Source organism: Lynx rufus, unplaced genomic scaffold, assembly GCF_022079265.1.
Source record: "Lynx rufus isolate CCGP_SWC_20201006 ecotype Redwood Valley unplaced genomic scaffold, mLynRuf1.p SCAF_3, whole genome shotgun sequence".
NCBI classification, from domain to species: Eukaryota; Metazoa; Chordata; class Mammalia; order Carnivora; family Felidae; genus Lynx; species Lynx rufus.
In genome coordinates this window covers 30,243,417-30,270,076 of record NW_025814845.1, presented here as the reverse complement: position 1 = coordinate 30,270,076, position 26,660 = coordinate 30,243,417, and the positions used below count along the sequence as shown (strand labels likewise).

The following is a 26,660-nucleotide window of genomic DNA, read 5'->3' as shown; positions in this document are numbered from 1 at the left end:
TAAAAAAAAAAAAGAAGCTTAAATAAAATAATATTTTTGTGCTTTAGTTTCCTCATCTGTTTAATAAATGTAATAGCCCTCTTTGGGTGACTATGAGGATTAACTGAATTAATCCACATAAAAACACTTAGAATGGTGCTTGGTACAAGTACTCAATAATCGTTAGATGTTTTTATTACTCTTCTACCAATATATATGTGTCGTTATCCTTGCATACTTTGTTTTACTGCTTTCATTTCAGCCCTTTAATAAAACTTGACCTTTTGCTACTTTTTGTCTATGGCTACTTTAAAGTTTATTTATTTTGAGAGATAGAGAAAAAGAGCCTGAGGAGGGGAGGGGCAGAGAGAGAGGGAGTGAGAGAATCCCAAGCAGGCTCCGTGCTCTGCACTGAGCCCGACAGAGGGATTGATCTCACAACTGTGAACCCATGACCTGAGCCAAAAATCAAGAGTCAGACATTTAACTGACTGAGCCACCCATGTGCCCTTCCATGGCTGCTTTAAAGTAACTGAAGGGGAAGGGCGCCCGGGTGGCTCAGTCAGTTAAGCATCCGACTTCAGCTCAGGTCATGATCTCTCATGCTGTGTCGGGCTCTGTGCTGACAGCTCAGAGCCTGGAGCCTGCTTCGGATTCTATGTCTCCCTCTCTCTCTGCCCCCACTTCGTCCTCTGTCTGTCTGTCTCTCTCTCTCTCTCTCTCTCTCTCTCAAAAAATGAATAAACATGAAAAAAATTATTTTTAATAACTGAAGGGATTGTGAAAGGGAAGTGGGAAATTAGGAATATGTACTTGGAAGGTAAATATAAAAATATGGGGCAAGTTTTAGATTATAAATTCAGGGTGGTTTGTTTATTTCTCCATATTCATGAGGTGGCTTTAAAATAAAAATTATCTCCTGCAGTAGCCTTTTTCTTGAGACGTTTCTTGTATTATAGTTGGGGATAGAGAAGGAGCTTTAAACCTTTCTGCAGATGAGGTAATTTTTAACAGAGTCTTATCAGGGTTTCTGGCTGGCTCAGTTGGTGGATTCTTGATCTCAGGTCGTGAGTTTGAGCCCCACATTGGGTGTAGAGATTATATACGTGTGTGTGTATATATACGTGTATATATACACATATATACGTGTATATATAACACACACGCACATACATACATACGTACAGCTTAAAAATTAAGAGAGGCTTCGCTACCAGCAAAAATCCAAGCAGTTAAGGGAGAGGAAGCAGGAGACAACCAGGAGAACTACTTGTAGTATATGGGCTTTTTTTAAATTATGGTATTATTTTTTTGCAGGACCTTAATTCCCATTTTACATCAGAAAGCAAAGAGAGGTACTCCACACCAAGCAAAACAGGCTGTTCATTGTATACATGCCATATTCACCAATAAAGAAGTCCAGCTTGCACAGATTTTTGAGGTATATATATATATATATATATATAGGATGTGTTTATGTTGATTTTTATTCTTATGCTGTGTGGTTTGTTGAAGATGGAAGGTAAATTTTTTTTTGGCTATTTAGTTTCACCCTAGTATATATATTCCATGGGAGCAGGGACACTTTTTCCAGCACTGTATTCACAAACTTTACATCAGATTATATGTTCAAATACTACATTTAGAAGAATATTTTGTGTGTTTGTGTTAGAACATTTTAATTTTCACTTTATTGGCTCGGTGGTCCACTTATCCTCAGAAAGTATTAGTAGATAACTTTGAACCACCCAGTTTAAAGTACCTGTCAACCCTACCTGAAAATTAATCCTGTTTGCCTTTTCTTATGTATGATCCTTGGCCTGATTCCACTACTAGAAAAGTACTCTTGTTTCTGTAAATTGGATATAGTATCAACAAAACCATTTGAACCCTTATTTTTTATGGTCCATGGGCGTTTAAAATGTCCCCACAGGATAAGAAATCCACCAACATAACAAGCCTATTGTTGTACATGGCTTGAAAATAATGCTGATTTGATGATGCAGAAATGTTCTTGTTTTTACTTCTGCCTTTTACGTGGGCTTTTGTTTTCTTTTTCTTTTTTCTGCATTCTTTCATCATATTAAATTTCAGTAAGTACAATAAGAATCAAGTGTCTGATAAGGCTGAAGTTACTTTTGATCATATCATTAGAACAGATTTGTTTGGGCACAATAAATTCAGGAGGGTCAGGAGCATTTACTGTTTCCATAGAATGTAGATATTTATAAAACAAAATTGGTAATTTTGACTGTTTTATTTTTATAGCCACTCAGTAGGAGTCTGAATGCTGATGTACCAGAACAACTTATAACTCCATTAGTTTCATTGGGCCACATTTCTATGTTAGCACCAGATCAATTTGCTTCCCCAATGAAATCTGTAGTAGCAAATTTTATTGTGAAAGATCTGCTAATGAATGACAGGGTAAGTTTCTAATTTAATTAAATTTAGAATAATGAGACTAAAACTATTTATATCTTCATCACAGAAACATTTCTGCCTCTATTTAATTTTCTTTTCCTTTTAAATTATTGCGTGTTTTCCCTCATTTATTTACTTAAATTTCCAAATGACATCCTGACTTCAGTATAGCTATTACCAGAACTTAACATTAAAGAAAGAAAAAATGAGAACATGAGATGAATGAATCATTAAGTAAAAAATATAAGTCAAATGCTGTTATCCTAACATTTGAAGGACAATTTACTGGAGTGCTAGAATTTTATCAAGTGTTGTTAAAAATATAAGTAGAATTGTATTTAACATTTTGAATTGTATTTAGCATTTTGGAATATAATTACATTGCAGTTTTGGCACTAGACTTATACTCTGTTCTAGTTGCTGAAGTGTGTGGGTGGGTAGGTGCTCACAGTGTGTGTGTGCACATGCTAATTTATTAGCTCCGGGCTGGAACCCAGGAATGTATAGCTTGAAAAGGCTCCCCAAGAGATTCCTGAAACACATACCTGATTAAGAATTCACTTTACCAAGTATTAAATTAAAAATGAATGTTGAATAAGACAAGTCTGTTTTACCTGCTGGATCATTGTTGATGACTTTCAAGGGAGTGCTATTTTATCCAGCTTACCTATTCCTTCCACGTGATCCAGTAGTCTTGGAGCCTTCGATATCCAAACTTAAAAAGAAAGACATTTTAGTGCATTCCTTCCTCTCCCTTCCCCCATTTAGATGTAATAGACAAGGATAGAAGAACATAGCCAAAGTGTCATTTCCCACTTAACACATTCAGGCTGTGTTTTGCACTGTTGATAGATGTGGCTGGTAACCAGTGTGAAATTTAAGACCCCTCTTAAATGACTTGATTCTTGATGGATTGTAGTTTAAGGTGGCTCTTTTTTGTTGTTTATGAGGTAAAATATGCATGATTTAAACTTTGGCAATTTTGCTATATTTAAGTGTACAATTCACTTACGTCATACACACCAGCATTCTTGTTTTTGTTGTTGGGTGGGTATTTTTGTTTTGTTTTGTTTTTTAAGAAACAAACAAGTTGAGGGGCACCTGGGTGGCTCAGTTGGTTAAGCGTCCAACTCTTGCTTTCAGCTCAGGTTATGATCTCGGGGTTTATGAGTTCAAGCCCCACATAGGCCCCACGCTGATAATATAGAACCTACCTGGGATTCTGTCTTTCTCTTCCTCTCTCTCTGTCCCTCCCTTGCTCGTTTGTGCTCTCTCTCACAAAATAAATAAACACTAAAAAAAAAAAAAAAAAAAAAAAAAAGTTTAATACCATGTATGCCTCCTGTATACATGGGAAATACCCAGGAAAGCCAAATAACTCTCCAAAATGACCCAAGCCACCACCTAAAATATGTACCCACATTGTTGTGTAACTGTCATCACTATTTCCAGAACTTTTTAATCTCAGACAAAAATTCTGCATTCATTAACCAGTAACCCCCACAGCCTCTGGTAAACTCTGTTGTACTTTCTTCTGACTCTGAATTTGCCTGTTCTAGATACCTCTCATCATACAATATTTGTCCTTTTGTGCCTGGTGTATTTCACTAGCATAATCATTTCAAGGTTCATTTGTGTTATGTATCAGAAGTTCATTCATTTTATGCCAGAATAATATTGTCTGTGTAGCCTACATTTTGTTTATTCATTTGTTGATGGACAGTTGGATTTTTTCCCACCTTTTGACTTTGGTGAATAATGATGAAATGAACATTTGCATCCCTGTTTTCAAATCATTTTGGATATATGCCTAGGAACGGTATTGCTGGCTCCCAAGGTCATTCTATGTTGTACTTTTTGAGGGACTGCCAAACAGTTTTCCACAGTGTCTATACCATTTTGTGTTGTTTCTTCACAGCTTTGCCAATGCTTACTCTTTTCTGTGTTTTTGATAATGGCCATTCTAGTGGGTATAAAGTAGTATCTCATCGTTTTGCTTTTTGTTTCACTAATGATTTGATAGACATGGCTGGCAACCAATGTGAAGACCTTCTAACAATGTAGAGGGTTTTTTTTTCTTTTCATGTGCTTTTGGCCATTTATGTATCTTTGGATATTTAAAGTCATTTGCACACTTTTAATTGGGTTATCGTTTCTGAGTTCTCAGAATTCTTTATATATCCTATTAAACCCTTGTCAGATATTTGCCAAATCAAACAACATGAAGATTTTCTCCTATATCTTCTAAGAGTTTTATAGTTTTAGCTCTTAAATTAAGATCTTTGATCTATTTTGAATTAATTTTGAATATAAGGTAACAATGCATCTTTATTTTTTGCTCTTGGACGTCTAATTTTTCTAGCACCATTTGTTGAAGTAATTGGTCTCAGCACCCTTGTTAAAAATCAGTTAACCATATATTGAGGATTTTCTGCATTCTTTGTTTCATTCCATTGGTGTATGATTTGTAGTAAGTTTTGAAATCAGGAAGCTCAAGTCCTCCAACTTTGTTCTTTTTCAAGCCCTGGTGACTTTCCTGTAGGATTCCTAGAGCACTGCATTATTCAGCATGAAAAACTTAATGAAGGAAACTTCAAAGTTCTTTCTAAGAATTAAATATATTTAATTGTCTATAGTCAACAGGTGAGAAGAATGGAAAATTATGGTCTCCAGATGAAGAGGTTTCCCCTGAAGTACTAGCAAAGGTAAATTTGTGTAGGCCTTGATAACTTTTATGTTGAAATAATGAACATTCATAGATACCCTTTAACTTGACATTAAATGAGTATCAAAAGTTGTGTTTCTCAAAGAAATTGTAGTCCTCATGGAGTTACTTCCATATATGTCAGCATTTTCCATTGAACTTCCTGCCTGGTGAAATAATTTCAATGAGGCTGTTTTACACAGAAATTGTTTGTAGGGTATTGATGCTCAGAAGCATCTCAGGTCTAGCCTTACTACCACTGTCTACAAAAATATGAATATTAACTTGGCAAAAGTGGATAGCTGTCATCAAATTGGTAACTTTTGATAGTTGCAAAATGTACCTCAATAAAGCTAACTTTTAAAGTGGTAGTATTGGGTTGACAACAAGTCTTCATTATCTTAAAATCTGTTTCACCTTTTGTGGCTTCATAGTCATGTTCCATCAATTCCTTTTTCCAGGTTGTCAATAAATACTGTAAATAACACCTAGATGCTTTAGCTAATTTTTCCATGTGTATTGGTAGCAGTCTTTCGAGTGTAAACCTCCAAGTAATTATGACCACAAATAATTAGGGAATCTCCTAATTTTATATTTCGGGATAGTCACACAGCATCACACTTCATAATTTCTTCAAAATAGTTTTTTCAGTACTACAAAAAACAGTAAAGTCTATCTAAATGGCACATTTTAATCACTGTAACAGGTATAGTTTAAATAGTTATTTTTAAAAAATGTATTTTCAAATAATTTGAAGTTTTGGGGCAATGTGAAAAGCCTGAGATCAAGAGCCAGACTTTGGGCAAGTTATCTATTATAGTAATGTGTCCTAGTTGCCTTATCTGTTGGAAATGAAAATACCTCCCTTGTAGAATTGTTTGGGACATCAAATAGGTTAAAACATTTACAGCTCTGGGAAAAGTGCCTATTATAGATTCAACAAGATAAATATTCTTATTGCTATGGTTATTATCCTACAGACTTGTTTCATAAAACATATTTACCAGCAATTAAGCAACCTCATTAATCTAATTAACATAAATTAATCTTCCCTTTAATTGAAATTTTAAGTTCCATTCTTTTTTTAGCATGTTAATATTTTATAGGTACAGGCAATTAAACTTCTGGTAAGGTGGCTGTTGGGTATGAAAAACAACCAGTCTAAATCTGCCAATTCAACTCTTCGATTATTATCAGCGATGTTGGTTAGTGAGGGTGACCTGACAGAGCAAAAGAGAATCAGGTGAGATTTTTCTTCCTTTCCAATTTTTACAGCTCAAAATGTTAGTAGAACTTACATAGGAATTATTTGCCTAATTAATATTGAATGTTGTAATTGTACCATATGCTTTGGGATCAGAACTGATGTACTCGAGGTTTACATCTCAAGCATAATGGAATGTTTCTTTTAAAGACCAGACTTTTTCCAGGAAACTTTTAGTCATAATCACTATGTATTACAGTTGCCTTCAACATTTGGTTCACTTAAGCAAATACCTGTTGAAATACTGCTCTTTGCAAAACACATGAAAAGCATTGCAGAGAAAACATAAGATTCAGTTTCTACCTTTCACCCTGTATTATAGTGATGGAACAAGTGGCGTGACAGTACTGTGAAATGAATGCAAGTTTCAGTGGAGGTTCAAAGGAGGAAAAGTCACAGCCCTCCTGGTGGTTTGCAGAAGATTATACAAGGTTCTGCAAATGCAAAAAAAAAAAAGCAAAAGCCACATACACATTGTTTCCATTTCTACACATTGTCACTTTGTGAAATCACTATTGCTTCTATTTGTTGTTTTGTTTTGTTTTGGGAAAGCACCAGAGGGGAAGAGGGGCTGAAGGAAAGAGAGAGAACCTCATGCAGGCTCCATGCCCAGCACAGAGCCGGCTGCAGTGCTCCATCTCACAATCATGAGATCATGACCTGAGCCTACTGAGCCACTCGTGTGCCCCATATTCCTTTTAAGATGAAAATAAAAGCCAGATTTTTCATGATCCATGTTTGTTTCAATTCTTGATTTACTACAGTCCAGGAGTACCAGCAGATAAAACTACAGAGTTCTACTTGTGATGTTTTCCTACTTTAAAATGTTTTATTACAAGACAGATTTAAGTATTCATGTATGCATTGAGTATTGAGCACTGTCATCCTAGGTACTGCTATGCTTGTTTTAAAGGTATAAAATCTCTCCTTCTAAGGAATATGCATTCTAGTGGAGGAGATAGGAAATGAGCAATTTCAGTAGAGATGCTGAATGGTTTGATAAACTGAAGAAAACCATGAGAAATTATCTTTCTCATAGAATAAGCCAAGGGTAGCTTTGTAGGAACAGATTAGAAGATTAGAGCTAAGTTAGCAATAATGAGAAGTTTTAAATTGGGGGAAACTATGTACAGTGTATGGCAAAGGCTTAATAATGAGCTCTTTATAAATTAGTGATAAATAGGATACCCACTAGAGATGAAGACTACAAATTATCAGTTTACCTTTTTAAAAATGTTTAACATTGTATGGAGCCTGCTTGGGATTCTGGTCCCTCCCTTCCCCCATCTCAAAAATAAATAAAACATTTTTTTTTAATCATTTATATTCACTAGGAAAAGGACACTTCTCTCTTCTCTTTCCCCACTCTTTCCTTTTACCCACATTAAATAACGTGAGCAAAACTTTTCTAAAAAATAAAAATAAATGTTTAACATCACTAAATATAATAAATGCAATTTAAACATGGTGATACCTCTTGCCTGTCAATCAACAAAAAAATTTTTAAAGCCATCACTGCTTCACAGGATCAGGGAAATGGCTTCCCTCCTTACTCCTGTGAATATAAATTAGCACAGTCTTGGCAGGACAGTTTGGCATTTTGGGTATAGTTCCCTATAAATGTTACCCTTTGACTATTTTTATACTCATGAAATATAAGAGAATCATACAAAAATGTGTATATGAACATATTTTCAGCATTTTTTTTTATCATCACAGAAAATAGGGGAATGGTTAACTATGGAACACATGTCATGAAATATTAGGCAGATCTAAATTAGGTGTTACATATCCTATGCTAATTGTACACTAATGTAACCATGCTATGTAAATTTAGCTTGGGCTCTAGAATCAGAAACTTATACAACTCTATACTCCATTTACTAGCTGTGTGAACTTGTATAAATCACTTTTCTAAACCTGTTTCCTCATAGAGTGAAAATTAAATAAAGCCTGTGAAGTGTTCACTCACTGCCTAACAGAGTTAAGTACCCAGATGGTAGTTGTTTATTTTTTAATCCCTGAATCATTTGAGTCAGAAGCCATTTGAAGTTCTCTCAAAAATACCTATGTTCAGGACACCTGGGTGGCTCAGTCGGTTGAGTGTCCAACTCTTGGCTTTGGCTCAGGTCATGATCCCAGGGTCATGGAATCGAGCCCCACATCAGTCTCTGTGCTGAGTGTGGATCCTGCTTAAGATTCTTGCTCTCCCTTCCTCTGCCCCTCTCCCCAGCTCATGTTCTCTCTCTTAAAAAAAAAAATAATAATAATAATAATAATACCAGTGTTCACTTTGACAATCCTCCTGTGCAAGAGTGCCATGTTTTCTTGTACGATAATAATGGACTCAGCCAGCTTTCCTCATTTCCTAAAGTCTTTAAATATCATAACCATGCTATGTTTCACATAGAAGTTGAAAGAAGACTGTCCTTTCATCTCATCCATTGTCACATTTTACCATTTAGGAAATAAAAAACTACTGGGCGGGATGGTAGTGCTCAACCTCCTGGGGTTTTTTTGCTACAAAACAAAGTCTGCCCCAGAGACTAGTACCCCAAATAGACACTGGCTCTCAGTTCTTTCCCTTGTCTGCTACCTCCTTTTCCGTGGTATAAATCACCTCCTAATGGCTATATATGCATTTAAAAACTGTGGGAAATAGATTTGATATGATAGGTGGTTTAATCAGTTGTCTACAATGAATGTGTATTCCTCTTAAAATGAGGAATACTGTTCCTGATGTAAATGGTTCTTCCCAGCATTACACTTAGTGTAGTTGCGAATCATAAGCAGGGCTGTTTGTCTATGTATGGTAGAGGATCTAGGCTAGAACATAACTAAAAATGAAGGCAGATAAATTTATTAGTCACGATGATTTGAGCCTTTTTCCCCGTGTTGAGTTCAAGAACTAAAAGTAGCTTTCCCATATTTATACATTATGTCATTTTAAGCATAAGTTATGCTAAAGATCATAACACTCAAAAAGGGACCAAAGCATTGTTATGAATGATAATGGTTATAGGAAATGTTTATTTCTTTTTTGTTTGTTTATAGTAAATCTGATATGTCTCGCTTGCGATTAGCTGCTGGTAGTGCCATAATGAAGCTTGCTCAGGAACCTTGTTACCATGAAATTATAACCCCCGAACAGTTTCAGCTCTGTGCACTTGTTATTAATGTAAGTAATCATCTTATTTTTGTCAGTTACTTTCCCTTCAAAGTTAAGTACATTTACCTTCTATGGATACAGATCCATTTACTGTGTGCACAAACAGAATTTGTATTACAACTATTCTAACTAAATATCTTATACATATTGTTATTTATTTCCCCCAGTATAACTATGATCTTTTTTTAATGAAGGCATTCAGAATAAACTGCTGTTTGGTAAATGTTTGCCAATTTTTTTTCTTAATGAAATGAGGTTATTTTGTCATAGTTTTAAAGGTACTAGTATTTTTATTTAAGTATTTTTGGTTTTCTGCTGCTGTAGGATGAGTGCTACCAAGTAAGGCAGATATTTGCTCAGAAGTTGCATAAGGCACTTGTGAAGTTACTACTCCCATTGGAGTACATGGCGATCTTTGCCTTGTGTGCCAAAGATCCTGTGAAGGAGAGAAGAGCACATGCACGACAGTGTTTACTAAAAAATATCAGTATACGCAGGGAGTACATTAAACAGAATCCCATGGCTACTGGTAAGTAATTTTGAAAGCTCTCAGTGTGCAAACATATCTTGTCAATGTACCAACTTGGGGGGTGCAGGGGGTTTATTTCCTATATTTCTATTGTAGTTAATAATAACACTAGGATTTTTATAGGATGCTGTCACTATAGTTGTGATGTATTTAACATATTAAATCTGGTTTCTAGGTCCTGTTTGTAATGTATGAAACTGTTTGGGGGAATTACATTTTTCTTATGGGATCAGCAGTGTGGCTTGATTTAAACACATTGCTCAGATGTCAGAGAGTAAAGAATTACTTTCCTAGCTTTACCAAGGACTCAGTATATAATCTCAAATTATCCTTTTGGCTTGAATAGCTTTCCACATTGAAATAAAAGTGTTTCAGTATCCTCTAGATACCATGTTGCCTCTAATTTTAAAATAAATCAGGAAAAAGATGGAAACTGAAGTGGATAGAAAGCAAACTAGAGAGGGATTTTATAAAAGCTCTTATTACTGTTGTTGATAATAATGTTTTCACTTTAGAGAAATTATTATCACTGTTGCCTGAATATGTAGTTCCATACATGATTCACCTGCTAGCCCATGATCCAGATTTTACAAGATCACAAGATGTTGACCAGCTTCGTGATATTAAAGAGTAAGTCATGTAGAATTTCAAGAATTCTAGAAGTTATTTTTACTTTTTAATAAGATACCAAATATTTTTCCTGTTACTGTTCCCATTAGAATAAAAACTTCTCTGTGGTTTTATTTCTTATGAATTATTGTTTCATCTTAGAAAATTTTTCCATCTAACAAGCTCTTTTTGGTTCTTCTGATTGTTTCCTATTTGCTGTCAGCTGTGTCTTTAAAATAGGCTGGTTTGGGGGCACCTGGGTGGCTCAGTCAGTTAAGCCCCCAACTTCAGCTCAGGTCATAATCTGACAGTTCGTGAGTTCGAACCCTGCATCAGGTTCTGTGCTAACAGCTCAAAGCCTGGAGCCTACTTTGGATTCTCTGTCTCCCTCTCTGCCCCACCCTCCTGTGCACGTGCTCTCTCAAAAATAAATAAACGTTTAAAAAATTGACAAAAAAATAAAAAGTATTATGATTTTGGAGTGCCTGGGTGGCTCAGTCGGTTAAGCGTCCGACTTCAGCTCAGGTCGTGATCTCACGGTTTGTGAGTTTGAGCCCCATGTTGGGCTCTGTCCTGACAGCTGGGAGCCTAGAGCCTGCTTCAGATTCTGTGTCTCCTTCTGTCTCTGCTCCTCCCCCGCTCACACTCTATCTCTCTCTCTCAAAGATAAACATAAAAAAAAATTTTTTTTTTTTTTTTTAAATAAAAGTATGGCTTTTTTGAGAGGCGCCTGGGTGGCTCAGCCAGGTGAGCATCTGACTCTTGATTTTTGTGTAGGTCATGATCTCACAGTTGTGAGTTCAAGCCCCACATTGGGTTCCATGCTGACAGTGAGGAGCCTGCTTGGGATTCTCTGTTTCCCTGTCTCTCTGCCCCTCCCCTTCTCTCTGTCTCTCTCTTTCTCAAAATAAATAAACATTAAAAAATATAATAATGAAAGTATTATGATTTTTGTATGTATGACATTAAAAAATATAATAAAAGTATTATGATTTTTGTATGTATGTCATTAAACCTTATTCCTAATCTTATTTAAGGTTGTAATCAACATTTATCTATGCCTCCTATAGCTTTTGTCACTGAAATTGTGTCAGTATCTTAACTGGAAGAGATGTTATCTTGTCCAACATTACTGTTAAGCATTGGACTATGAGCTCCTTACATTTTGAAGCCTTGTCATTTCATTATTGTTGCTTCCAACACATTATTCCAATAATACTGTCTTTCTGTAACTAAAAACTTCTCTGGCCTTCAATTACCTTATTCATAAAATGAAGGAGATAAAATAGATAACTCCTAAAATGTCTTCTAATTCTAATTTTTATTTTTTTAATTGTTTACATTTGTATTTACAATTTTTTTTCTTTAAAAACTTTGAGTTTGGGGTTTCCCAGAAAACACTTCCATAAAATAAAAACCTGATGTATGTGTTTGCCTAGAACGTGAGGTCTATGTCAGAGAACATTTTAGCTGTATTTCAGTTGCAAAGCAGTCATGTGAAAGAAGGACTAGACTTAAGAGAAGAAGCTATAACATGGGAAGGAGAGTACTGATGTACAAGAAGTAATTGGAGTTAGAATTGAAATCACTGGCACTTTTTGTTGTTCTGTCTAGTATGCAACATTTTTAATATCGTTAAGCAATTATTTTAAGTTTCCATGTAAATTGAAGTGTTAAATAATATGTTTTTCAAACTGGTTATTTAACTTTGTGGAAATTATTAATTTATTGTGTCGCTATTTGCTTTGGCTATTCAGGATCTTTTATGGTTTCATAAAAATTTTAGAATTATTTCTTCTAGTTCTGTGAAAAATGCCATTGGAATATTGATAAGGATTGTATTGAATCTGTAGGTTGCTGTGAATAGCTTGGACATTTTAACAATATTCTTCCAGTCCATGAACACAAAATATCTTTCTATTTATTTGTGCATTCTTCAATATCTTTCATGTCTTCTAGTTTTCAGTATGGGTCAGAAGCATGACTGTGGTCAAGAAAAAATAGCTGTAGGGGCATCTGGATGGCTCAGTCGGTTAAGCATCTGACTGCGGCTCAGGTCACGATCTCACAGTTCGTGAGTTCGAGCCCTGCATCGGGCTCTGTGCTGACAGCTTAGAGCCTGGAGCCTGCTTCGAATTCTGTGTCTTCCCCTCTCTCTGCCCCTCCCCCACTCATGTTCGGTCTCTCTGTCTCTCTCTCTCTCTCTCCTTCAAAACTAAATAAAGACATTAAAAAAATTTTTTTTTAAAAGAAAGAAAAGATAGCTTTATAACATGAGAAATTGAGGGGGGGTCATATAATCTATCAAAATTACTTTTTTATTCCCTTTATAATACTTTTTTATTCTCTTCTTTACCAAAATGATATATAGCCATACTTTAAAATACATAGGATTAAATTCAGTCTATCAATAACCATTATACTGTTTTGGGAATCAGTCAGTCTTGAGTAACAGGAGTGTTTATCTCTTTATGGACTCTTAAGAATTAATTGAATCAGAAAGATTTATTTTAGTTACAAAAGACAATTTAAGTTTTTCATTTGCCATATTTTAGTTACAATATATTTAACACTAACATTAGAAGTTTCAGTTCCTTGGCATTACTATTATTTTTTTTTTTAACATTTATTCATTTTTGAGAGAGTGAGAGAGAGAGCGCGCACAAGTGGGGGAGTGGCATAGAAAGGGAGACACAGGATCTGAAGCAGGCTCCAGGCTCTGAGTTGTCAGCACAGAGCCTGACCCAGGGCTCGAACTCACAAACCACGAAGTCATGACCTGAGCTGAAGTCTGATCCTTAACTGACTAAGCCACCTAGGCAACCTGGTATTACTATTATTTTACTTTGAAAATGATCCCTAACCACCTCCTTATCCCTAAGAAAAAGAGTGAGATTTTACATTGTGTGGGATTAGTTGGGAGAATTTTATGTATTCTAACTGGAATTGTGTTAATTCATCCTTATATTTTTGAGACTCTTCAGTTGCTGTATTAAAGAAATGCAGTATTATAGGGGCCCCTGGGTGGCTCAGTCGGTTAAGCATCTGACTTCGGCTCAGGTCATGATCTCGCAGTCTGTGAGTTCGAGCCCCGCATCAGGTTCTGTGCTGACAGCTCAGAGCCTGGAGCCTGCTTCAGATTCTCTGTCTCCCTCTCTCTCTGCCCCTCCTTTGCTCATGCTCTGTCTCTCTCTATCAAAAATAAATATTAAAAAAATTTAAGAAATGCGGTATTATATAATGATTTGAGCTTGGATTGTGTCACCAAATAGATTTGTGCGCAAATTCTACCATTTTACCAGTTGTGTGAACTTACTTCATGTCACTTAATTTCTCTATGCTTTAATGTTCATATTTATAAAATTATAATAAGTTGTGAGGAGTGATTGAAGGAGATAGTATGTGTAAAATAATCAAACAGTGGTTGGCATATTAAAAAAAAAATCTTTCACCTTATTGGCTAACTATACTCCTGGTTGTTACTCTTTTTGATGCAATTATAAATGGGAATATTTTCTTAATTTATTTTTCTAATAATTATTAGTGTAAAAAATGCAACAGATTTTTATGTATTGATTTTGTTTTCTGCAACTTTAATTTGTTCTAATAGTTTTTTGATGGAGTCTTTAGGGTTTTTTTTATGTATAATATCATCTTATCTGCAGCTAATGACAGTTTTACTTCTTTTCCAGTTGGATGCCTTTTATTTCTTTTTCTTGCCTAATTGTTCTGGCTAGGACTTCCGAATACTTTGTAAATAAAAGTGGTAAAGACATCTTTGTCTTGTTCCTGATCTTAGAAGAAAAGCTTTCAGCTTTTCACCATTGAGTATGAAGTTATATGTGGTCTTTATTATGTTGAAGTATGTTCTTTCTATAATCATTTTGTTGAGAGTTTTTATCATAAATGTATGTTGAATTTTGTTAAGAACTTTTTCTGCATCAATTAGAGATGATCATGATTTGTATTCTTCATTTTGTTAATGTGATATACCACATTGATTCACTTGTGGATGTTGAACCATCCTTGCATCCCTGGAATAAATCCCACTCAGTCATGGTGTATGATCCTTTTAATGTATTGTTGAATTCAGTTTGCTAATATTTTATTGAGGATTTTTGCATCTATGCTTATCAGGAATATTGGCCTGTAGCTTCCTTTCTTGTGGCATCCTTGTCTGGTTTTGGTATCAGGATAATTGCTGGCCTTGTAAACTGATTTTGGAAGAGAGTCCTCCTCTTTTTTGGACAAATTTGAAAAGGATTGATATTAATTCTTCTTTGAATGTGTGGTACAATTCACCAGTGAAGCTCTGTGGTCTTAGACTTTTGCTTGTTGGAAGGTTTTCAGTTACTAATTCAATTTCCTTTCTAGTAATTGGTCTTTCACGTTTTGTTTCTTCATGATTTAGTCTTGGTAAGTTGTATATTGCTAAGAATTTATCCATTTCTTCTAGGTTGTCTAGTTTGTTAGCATATAATTTTTCATAGCATTCTCTTATGATCCTTTGTATCTCTGTGGTATCAGTCATAAATCTCCTTTCATTTCTGAGTCCTCTTTTTTGTTTTTTCTTGGTCGGTCTAGCTAAAGGTTTGTCAATTTTGTTTACCTTTTTTTTTTTTTTTTAATGTTTTAGTTATTTTTGAGAGAGAGAGAAAGAGAGCGTGGGAGGGGCAGAAAAAGGGAGACACAAAATCTGAAGCAGGCTCCAGGCTCCAAACGGTCATCAGTACAGAGCCCAACGCAGAGCTCAAACCCACAAACTGTGAGATCATGACCTGAGCCAAAGTCAGATGCTCAGTTGACTGAGCCACCCAGGTGCCCTAATTTTGTTTATCTTTTCACAGAACCAGCTCTAGTCTCATCAGTTTTTTTTCTTGTCATTTTCTCTATTTCGTTTATTTCTGCTCTAATTTTTGTTATTTTCTTTACTTCTAACTTTGGGGTTCATTTGTTCTTTTTTCCCCTGGTTCTTTGAGGTGTAAAATTAGTTTGTGACTTTTTATGTTTCTTGAGGTAGGCGTTTAGTGCTATGAACTTCCCTGTTAGAACTGCTTTTGCTTTATCCCAGAAATTTTGGTATGTTTCCATTTTGTTGGTCTCAAGGTATATCTTTTATTTTTCTTTTGATTTCTTCTTTGACTCATTGGTTATTCAGTAGCATGTTGTTGAATCTGTACATATTTGTGAATTTTTCAGTTTTCTTAGTGTAATTTTGTGGTTCCATATCATTGTAATCAGAAAAGATGCTTGATACCATTTCAGTCTTAAACTCATTAAGACTTATTTGTGTCAGGGTGCATAGATAGCTTAGGTGGTTGAGCATTCGACTTCGGCTCAGGTCATGATCTCACAATTGGTGAAGTTTGAGCCCTGCATTGGGCTCACTGCTGTCAGCACAGAGCCCAATTCAGATCCTCTGTCTCCCTGTCTCTCCGTTCCACCCCACTCACACTCTCTCTCCCTCTCTCTGAAAAATAAACATTTAAAAAAAAAAAAAAAAAAGACTTGCTTTGTGGCCTAACATATGATCTAACTTGGAAAATGTTCCATGTGCACTTAAGAAAAATGTGTATTTGTTGCTTTTATATGGAATGTTCTGTAAATATCTGTTAAGACCATCTGGTCTAACATGTCATTTAAGACTGATGTCGTCTTATTGGTTTTCTGCCTGGATGATCTATTCATTGATATAATTGGGGTATTAGAGTCCCTATATATTATGAATTGTAATAATTATATAAATACTATTTTATTTCTGTTTCTCTTTTTAGGTCTGCTAATATTTGCTTTATATATTTAGGTCTTTCTGTGTTGGGTACATAAATATTTACAAAGGCCCCTTTCTCATTATGTAACACCCTTTTTTGTGTCTTATTACAGTCTTTGTTTTAAAGTGTATTTTGTCTGGGGGGCTCATTGGGTTAAATGTCGAACTCTTGATCTCAGCTCAGGTCTTGATCTCAGAGTCATGAGTTGAAGCCCCATGTTAGGCTCCGTGCTGGATGTGAAGCCTACTGAAAAAAATAAAGTGTATTTTGTCTGATAACAATTGTAGCTACTAAAGCTTTATTTTGGTTTCTATTTACATGTAATGTCTTTTTCCATCTCTTCACTTTCACTGGATGTGTTTCTTGTAGGCAGCATATAGATGAGTCTTGTTTTTTTATCCGTTCAGCCATTCTGTGTTTTTTGATTAGAGAATTTAATCCATTTACATTCAAGGTAATTATTGATAAGTATGTGCTTATTGCCATTTTGTTAATTGTTTTATGATTGTTTTTGTAGTTTCCTTCTGTTCCTTTCTTTCACTTACTTTCTTTGTGGTTTGATGACTTTCTTTAGTGGTATGCTTATATTCCTTCCCCTTTATCTTTTGCGTATTTACTATAGGTTTTTATTTTGTAGTTACCATGATGCTTACATATAAAAACTTAACAACAGTCTGTTTTAAGTTGATAACAACTTACTTGATTCCATTCTAAATCTCAATGTTTTAACTCCTTACATTTTATGTTTTGATGTCACATTTTGCATCTTTTTATCTTATATATCTTTTAACTAATTATTGAATCATTTATTTTTACTACTTTCGTCTTTTAACCTTCATACTAGCTTTATAAGTAATTAGTCTACTACCTGACCTCTATTATTTATTTACCTTTCCAGTGATATTATTTCACATGTGTTCTTATTACTAATTAGGGTTCTTTTCTACTTATAGAAATCCCTTTAACATTTCTTTCACTACCGGTTTAATGGTGATGAACTCCTTTTAGCTTTTACTTTTCTGGAAAACTGTTTCTCTCTCCTTCCATTCCAAAAGATAATCTTGGCAGGTAGAGTATTCTTGGTTGGAAGTTGTTTTCTTTCAGCTCTTTGAATATGTCACGCCACTCCCTCCTTGCCTGGAAAGTTTGTGTTGAAAAATTTGTTGATAGTCTTGTAGGGGGGTTCCCTTATATGTAACATTTTTTTTCTTTTGTTGCTCATAATATTCTCTTCTTTAACTTTTGACACTTTATTGTTTTGTTTTTTTAAGTTTATTTATTTTGAGAGAGAGTGCATATGCTCAGGAGAGGCAGAGAGAGAATGTCAAATAGGCTCTGCACTGTCAGCCCAATGTGGTGTTACAACTCACAAACCGTGAGATCATAACCTGAGCCTAAACCAAGAGTCAGATGCTGAACCAACTGAGTCACCCAGGAGACTCTGTTTTATTGTTTTGGTTTTTTAAGAGAAAGAAAGCATGAGTGCATCTGAGTGGGGGAGGAGAAGAGGGAGGGAGAGAGAGAGAATCTCAGGCTCCACGCCTGGTGCAGAGCCCAGTGCAGGGCTTGATCTCAAGACCATGAGATCATGACCTGAGCCGAAATCAAGTGTCAGACATTTAACCAATTAAGCCACCCAGGTGCCCCAAAACTTTTTAATTTAAAAAAAATTTTTTTTTTTAGAGACCACGTGAGCCAGGGAGAGGAAGGGGTGGGGGGGGGGGGGAGAGAGAGAGAGAGAGAGAGAGAGAGAGAGAATGAATATGAGAGAATATCCTAAGCAGGCTCCACACTCAGTGCAGAGCCTAGTGCGGAGCTCCATTCTATGACCTGGGGATCATGACCTGAGCCGAAATCAAGAGCCAGATGCTTACTCAACTGAGCCACCCAGACACCCCTTGACATTTTGATTGTAATGTGTCTTGGTGTAGGCCTCTGGGTTCAAATATTTTAGAACTCTAGGCATCCTGGATCTGGTGTCTGTTTCCTTCCCTACATTCAGGAAGTTTTCAGTCATATTTCTTCAGAAAAGGTTTCTGCCTTTCTTTCCTTTTCTTCTGGAAGGTCTGCAAGGCAAATATTAGTCCATTTGATATCCTTTAATTTCCTTAAGCTGTTTTCAATTTTTTTTTCCATTTATTTTTCTTTTTGCTCTTCTGATGGGGTGCATTCCTCCTCCTTATCTTTAGATTGATCCGTATTTTCTGTTTCATATCTAATCTGCTGTTGAACCCCTGTATTGTATTTTTCAATTCTTTTATTGTATTCTTCAGCTCTGATTTCTGTTTAGTACTTTGTTATAATTTCATCCCTGTTAAAGTTCTTACTGTTCATCCATGCTGCTCCCCAGTTTGGTGAGCATTTTATGACCATTACTTTGAACTCCATCAGTTTACTTCTCTTCCTTTGGATAAGGGTTTTTTTATGAGGTTTTATCTTACTCTTTCATTTGGAACATATTCCTGAATTTCTTCATTTTGCTTGACCCTCTGTATTGGTTTCTGTATAGTATATGAAACAACATCTCTTCCAGTTTTGAAGGAATGACCTTATGGAGGAGTTGAACCTTTTCATTCAGCTCTACCCCATTTCTTGATCATCTCTCAAAACTTTGTGCTTGTCCAAGCAACCTGTTATATTTTTAATAGCTCCCAATAGTTAAGGATGTGCCAAGATCTGTCAGTGTCCCATAATGGAGGATCTCTGTACCTAGATTCAGACTGACTGGAAGCCAGACCTTTAGGCAGCTGCTTTTATTTAAAAGTATGCAGATACAGAGCCACCTGGGTGGCTCAGTCAGTTAAGCATCTGACTCTTGATCTCAGCTCAGATCTTGATCTCAGGGTCATGAGTTCAGGCCCTGTATTGGGCTCTGCACTGAGTGTGAAGCCTGCCTACATACATACATACATACATAATTAAGTAAAGTTAAATAAAATTGAATGAATGCATGCAGATATATCCAGTCCTGAGGAGCCACAAGCATAAACCTCACCACCAGAGCCAAGCAATCCTGAGGTATGTCCCCTAGGTGGCAAAAAGTCGGGTTCTAAACGAGTGTATGAGCACCTTTCTGGGAGATACCGACAAGCTGGAGAAGGACTGAGAGCACCAGGGTGGCATTGATAGCCTGAGTTCCTTTGGAAGCACCATAGGCCACTAAGTGTAGGCCAGACCTGAGTCCTGCCCCTAGTCCAAAGCTCCAGTACAGGCAAAGTGGCCTCTTCACAGAAAAACTTAAGAGTATACCTCAGTCTGCTGCCTATGCAGTGTCTGAGGGTGGTAGCCTGCCAAAGGCAGTCCCTTCAATTACCACAGTCCGTTGGGATCCAAGAATGCAAGCCGTTCCAGCCAACAGAGCCGGGTGATTAAGGGTTGTCCCCCCAAACATCAGGCACCAGGCTCCAAGCTCTCTTCCAGGAAACACTGGTGGAGGGTGAGTCTGAAGATAGTGCCTGCCTTCTGAGGTCTCTGGAAAGGATTTCAGTCAGCCTCTAGATGATTGCTTTGTTTAGAAGCCTGACCCTTAGGCCACAGTTATGATGATTAGCTGATAGGCTTACTTCTCAGAAAGACCCAGCTCCTGGGTCAGTGGCCTCTTGCTGTGCCCTGTAGGGTGGTAGCTGGTAGCACATTGGCTACCGTCCTTTGGGACTCATGAATAGAAGCCCCACTGGCCACCAGAGTTAGTTGATGTAAAGCTGTCCCTTGGCAGCAGTCACAAAAATTGGGGCGCCAGCAAAGGTTATGAACTTCTTTCTGGGTGATTATTACATTCCCCTGTGACCAGAAACACAAGCCCCTTTGTTCTTCCAGAGCCAGGTGTTGTAGAAATGTTCCCGTGGGCAGCACCCACAAAAGGCACAAGACAAATGTAAAGGTTCCCTTCTGGGAGCTACTGGTCCTCTAGAGCACAGCAAAGGGAGAATGCAAAGATGGCAGTCACCAGTCTCCATCCCTGGAGAGTGTTCCAGCAGCCTCCTAGATATGTAAGTTACATTAGATGCCTGCCCCTCAAGTCGAGGTTATAAGCAGGTTAGCTTTCTTTACTCTGAGCTGCCTGTGAGTTGGACCCTGGAGTGGGTCCATTCCAGCATATGAACCCTTTAAGAGGCATTTCTCAGATTGCTGCAGACTTGTGGGTCCCAGTATCTGTAGAATATTTTGGGGACTCCTCTCTCAAGTTTCATGTCTTAGAAGTTGGGTGCCCAGTGTGGGGTTTTAACATTTCACTCTTCAGAGAGAAGCTCTGTTCCCTCACAATTATGGGTCACAGCAACAGGGGTGGGGTTTATGGCGAGATTGTATCCCAGTCTCTCCTCCCCACTTTGATATGTTTTTATTTCTTGTTTGCCTAATGTGTAGTCATCACTCAGTCAGCCTTTTAAGTTTTTAAAGAGGAAATTGGTTCCATATGTAGCTGTAGATACAATATATTCCTGAAAGGAGGTGAGTTCAGGGTCTTACTATGTCACCATCTTGAACCAGACCAAGTTCTCTGTTTCTTATTCGGTCTTTTCTGTCCATTATTGAAAATAAGACGTTGAAATCTCTGTTTATTACTGCAGAATTAATCTGTTTCTCTCTTCAATTTCTGTCAGATTTAGCTTCATAAAATTTGGAGGCTCTGTTAGGTTTGTATGTGTTTTATGATAATCTTATCTTCTGCTGGATTGAACCTTTTATCATTGTAGTTGGCTGTCTTATAATCTTTTTTTATTATAATCTTTTTTTAATTTTTTTTAATGTTTATTTTTGAGAGAGAGAGCGCTCAAGCAAGGGAGGGGCAGAAAGAGAAGGGGACAGATGATCCAAAGCGGGCTCTGCACTGACAGCAGTGAGCTCGATGCAGGGCTCAAACTCACGAACTGTGAGATCATGACCTGCGCCACCTAGGTGCCCCTTATAATCTTTTTTTTACTTTAAATCTATTTTGTTTGATGATAAAATAGCTACTAGCCCTCATTTTGTTACTATTTGCATGAAAGAAAAAAAATTTTTTATTCTTTTACTTTCAGATGCTCCAACTTTCAGTTGAGTCCAACTTTGATTTTGGCTCAGGTCATGATCTCATGGTTCATGGGGTCAAGCCCTGCATTGGGCTCTCCGCTGAACAGCATATAGCCTGCTTGAGATTCTCTCCCTCTCTGCCCCTCTCCTGTTCACACACATGCCTTCTCTCTCTCTCTCCAAAAAAAAAAAAAATTTAAAGAATGTTTAAAGTGAATCTCTCATAGGTAGATGTAGGTAGATTTTTTTTTTTCCCATTCTGCTTATCTCTGCCTTTTAATTGGGAGTTTTAATCTGTTTTCATTGACATAATGACCAATAAAGAAAGAGTTATTTCTGCCATATAGCTGTTTTTCTCTGTGTTATATATGTTGTTACTTAACTTCCTTTACTACTGCTTCTCTTTTTTGTATTTAGTTGTTTTTTTGTAGTGAACCTTTCTTACTCCCTTTTTTGTGTGAATTTTTAGTTATTTTCTTAGAGATTTCAAATAATATTTGTAACAACCTAGTTTGAATAACAGCAACTTAGTTTCAATAGTATACAAACCCTGTGCTCCTATAATCTCTATCCCTCTACCTTTAATAATTGTTATTCATAGAAATTCTGTCTTTTTACATTATTTCCATTTACATAGGTGTAATTGTTACTCTGTGCATTTAATGCCTATAAAGTCTTTTTTTTTCTTGTTTGTTTCATTTCCTTTTCTCTCTTTTTTTTTAAATTTTATTTTTTTTATTTTTTAAAATTTACATCCAAATTAGTTAGCGTGTAGTGCAACAATGATTTCAGGAGTAGATTCCGTAGTGCCCCTTACCCATTTAGCTCATCCCCCCTCCCACAAACCCTCCAGTAACCCTCTGTTTGTTCTCCATATTTATGAGTCTCTTCTGTTTTGTCCCCTTCTCTGTTTTTATATTATTTTTGTTTCCCTTCCCTTATGTCCATCTGTTTTGTCTCTTAAAGTCCTCATATGAATGAAGTCATATGATTTTTGTCTTTCTCTAATTTCACTTAGCATAATACCGTCCAGTTCCATCCACATAGTTGCAAAGGGCAAGATTTCATTCTTTTTTGATTGCCGAGTAATACTCCATTGTGTATATATACCACATCTTCTTTATCCATTCATCCATCGATGGACATTTGGGCTCTTTCCACACTTTGGCTATTGTTGATAGTACTGCTGTAAACATGGGGGTTCATGTGTCCCTTCAAACCAGCACACCTGTATCCCTTGGGTAAATGCCTAGTACTACAATTGCTGGGTCGTAGAGTAGTTCTATTTTTAGTTTTTTGAGGAACCTCCATACTGTTTTCCCGAGTGGCTGCACCAGCTTACATTCCCACCAACAATGCAAAAGAGATCTTCTTTCTCCACATCCTCGCCAACATCTATTGTTGCCTGAGTTGTTAATGTTAGCCATTCTGATAGGTGTAAGGTGGTATCTCATTGTGGTTTTCATTTGTATTTCCCTGATGATGAGTGATGTTTAGCATTTTTTCATGTGCCAGTTGGCCATCTAGATGTCTTCTTTGGAAGTATCTATTCATGTCTTTTGCCCATTTCTTCACTGGATTATTTGTTTTTTGGGTGTTGAGTTTGAGAAGTTCTTTATAGATATTGGATGCTAACACTTTATCTGATATGTTGTTTGCAAATATCTTCTCCCATTCTGTAGGTTGCTTTTGTTTTGCTGATTGTTTCCTTCACTGTGCAGCTTTTTTATTTTGATGAGGTCCCAGTAGTTCATTTTTGCTTTTGTTTCCCTTGCCTCCGGAGGTGTGTTGAGTAAGAAGTTGCCGCGGCCAAGATCAAAGAGGTTTTTGCCTGCTTTCTCCTCAAGGATTTTGATGGCTTCCTGTCATACATTGATACCTTTAAAGTCTTATGTAAAGGGGTGCCTGGGAGGTTCATCGGTTAAGCATCTGACTTCAGCTCAGGTCATGATCTCACGGTTTGTGGGTTTGAGCCCCATGTCAGGCTCTGTGCTGACAGCTCAGAGCCTGGAGCCTGCTTAGGATTCTGTGTCTCCCTCTCTCTCAGCTCCTCCCCTGCTCACACTCTCTCTGTCTCTTCCTCTTTCTCTCTCTCTCTCTGTCTCAAAAATAAACATTAAAAAAAATTTTTAATAAATAAAATCCTATAAAAAAAGAGTTACAAGTTGAAAGTTCAGTAATGCTGGCTTTTATATTTACTTATGTGTTGTGTTTACTAGTGTTCTTTATTTCTTCTTACAGCTTTAAGTTACTGTCTAGTGTCCTTTTATTTTAGCCTTAAAGGACTCAGTTTAACAGTTCTTTTAAAACAGGACTACTAAAAGTGAACTCATTAACCTAGTGCTAAATTTTCCCCTTGTAAGTAGTCTCTTAAAACATTTACATAGAATATAAGCAAAGAAGTATGCATATATTATCATCATATGTTTTCTCCCCTGTTGATGCAGTAAAGCAATAAGTCCATTGGCTGCTTGAGAATCGTCCTAGGAACTTACTGCAAACAGAACTTACCCTAGATGTCGATTTAGGTTCCCAGTGATTCTAATGTTCATCCTGATTTGAGATTCACTTTTACTGAGAAATTTGGGTGTTCCCTTCAGATATTTTGTGTATTAAATGAATATACAGTAACAAGTGGAAAACAGCAAAAATAGTTTGAGATGTGACTGCTTAGCTGAATGCCTGGTTAGTGTGCATATCAGCCTCATAGCACATGCAATTCACAGCCATGTCACAGCAGAATTACATGCAAATCCTAGACCTACATAGTTTGTAAACAGTCAAAATGGGAAGACTTTGCTGTCCCCTGCTTTCCTCATCATTGCTGGGCAGTGACACATGTGAAGTCCTCTAAATGCTTATCAAATACCTGTAGAATGAATCTTTACATGCCTCAGGAAACTGTCAAACTTTCTCATTTTAAGCTATGTTTTCATTTTTAATGTTTTGTTTTATGGTTTAGTTTATTTATATTTTATGTTTATTTTGTTATTTTCAGACAACAGACCTTCCCAATAAGATATTTAGTCCATTAAACAAAACACCTACGTTTAGTCTCTTGTAATAGGCAAATGTTTATCATTTAGGTGCCTATGGTTCATGCTTGAAGTTTTAATGACAAAGAATGAAAACAATAGCCATGCCTTTATGAAGAAGATGGCAGAGAACATCAAGTTAACAAAAGATGCCCAGTCTCCAGATGAATCCAAGACAAATGAAGTAAGATATGTGTTAGGCTAGTGGGTATTTAGATCACTATAGGAAAAAATATGATGGTCCTTGTCCCATTTTTTTTTCTTATTACATAATATATGTTAGATTACAGAATGTTTATAAAAATATATATTTATGGTCAGTTTTATTGTATTTTGTTACAGTTGAGTTCTATTATTTGAGGAATGTTTATTACCCTGAAGAAGGACATTAAAACTTCTACAGAGTAGGGGAATAAAAATAAAACTTACTACTCTGCTATCTTATGAACCTTTTAGTAAGTTACACACAAGTAGATATTCCTTTTCCTTTGGTTTGGTTTGGTTTATTTGGGTTTTTTTGTTTTAATTTAAGTCCAAGTTAGTTAACATATAGTATACTAATGGTTTCAGGAGGTTTGTTTGTTTTGAATGCATACTTGGACTTCATGTTAATTAAGGTAAAGGTTTTTTTGTTTGTTTACCAGGAGGCTACATAAGAAGTGCCAGACACAAATGTAAAATGTTAAAGGAATAAACAATACCCACAGATCCCTCTTTTGCTTCATTTTGTACATTGGCTAGAATTGGTGCTTGTGGTTATTTTGTACTACTGAAAGTTACATATGATGTTTCTTTTTTCCTCCCTAGAAACTTTATACAGTATGTGATGTGGCTCTGTGTGTTATAAATAGTAAAAGTGCTTTGTGCAATGCAGACTCACCAAAGGATCCAGTCCTCCCAATGAAATTTTTTACACAACCTGAAAAGGTAATTTTTTTCTCCTCATTGTTCTACCACACTAAACTGATTTTTTTTTTTTTTTAATGTTTGTTTATCTTTGAGAGAGAGAGAGGAGGGAAACAGAATCTGAAGCAGGCTCCAGGCTCTGAGCTGTCAGCACAGAACCCAACACGGGGCTCAAACCCAAAAACTGTGGGATCATGACCTGAGCCAAAGTCAGATGCTTAACTAACTGAGGCACCCCCACACTAAACTGATTTAAATTTCAGTTACCATCAACTCTAGTGGCATATACTGGATTGTCTTGAGTATAGAGTATAAAAAATACCTCTTTGTAGTTGTATCAAGGAATGGGGGATTGTCATCCAAAGCCAATGAACAAGTATCATTCTCACCTTACAGAGTAGGAGAATGCAAATCAAGCTTAGTGGTAGTATTCTTATGTGAGCTATTCCTTCTGGATATTTCTAGTATGTAAGAGGAATTTTCAGATCTTAAATTATTTTAATCTCACTTTATTAAAACTATTTTATCAGATAAGGAATAAACCAAATGTTTGAGACATTATAAATCTATATACATCTGTATATGAAATAAAATGTTAGCATTAATGGAATTGGCCTTGGCAAATGATAAACCTGTATTCTAATCAACTGCTTCTAACTTGAGGCACTTTAGACAAGTTAACTCTTCTAAGCCTCAATTTCTGTCTAAAATGCAGGTGATAATACATATGATTATTAATATTACATCTAGGTTTTTAAGAGTTTGTCACATAGTAAACATTCAATAAATAGTAGTAATAACTAATACACAGTATATTTATTCTGCTATCAACAAATTAAGTTTTCCATGTAAGTAAATTTTCTAGCTAACTAAAGCTCTTTGTTTTTCTGAATCGGAATTTAAAAACTTTTTTTTTAACTCTTCTATCTATTTACCTCCTCCTTTGAGGAAGTATTTTGAAGTTTTAACTTTCCTGTGCTTTGTTTAAAAAACAGAATCTTTTTTTTTTTTTTTTTAATTAAGTAGTCTCCATGCTTATTGTGGGGCTTGAACTCAGAACCCTGAGATTAAGAGTTGCATGCTCTACTGACTGAGCCAGCCAGGTGCGCCCAGAAGCCTAAGTATTTTTAATTGGAAAAAATACGACATTTAAAAATTGTTTATGCATTTTCAAACCTGAAGATATGCTTCAGAATATTCAGGGTAATACCGTTCCTAAGAGTATTTTACAGAAGAACATACCAGGAAATGGAGCTTCCT

General features: G+C 36.2%; 1 protein-coding gene across 1 annotated transcript in view; it reads left to right on the top strand.

Moving 5' to 3' along the window:
• PDS5A (PDS5 cohesin associated factor A) overlaps positions 1–26,660 on the top strand; it is a 140,467-nt gene that overhangs the window by 93,793 nt on the left and 20,014 nt on the right. Inside the window, exons 20-28 of the mRNA XM_047090487.1 lie at positions 1,297–1,420; positions 2,248–2,406; positions 5,040–5,108; positions 6,214–6,350; positions 9,426–9,549; positions 9,865–10,069; positions 10,585–10,699; positions 24,546–24,678; positions 25,302–25,421. Coding sequence (XP_046946443.1) covers positions 1,297–1,420; positions 2,248–2,406; positions 5,040–5,108; positions 6,214–6,350; positions 9,426–9,549; positions 9,865–10,069; positions 10,585–10,699; positions 24,546–24,678; positions 25,302–25,421 — 1,186 coding nt within the window. The remainder of the gene's footprint in view (positions 1–1,296; positions 1,421–2,247; positions 2,407–5,039; positions 5,109–6,213; positions 6,351–9,425; positions 9,550–9,864; positions 10,070–10,584; positions 10,700–24,545; positions 24,679–25,301; positions 25,422–26,660) is intronic.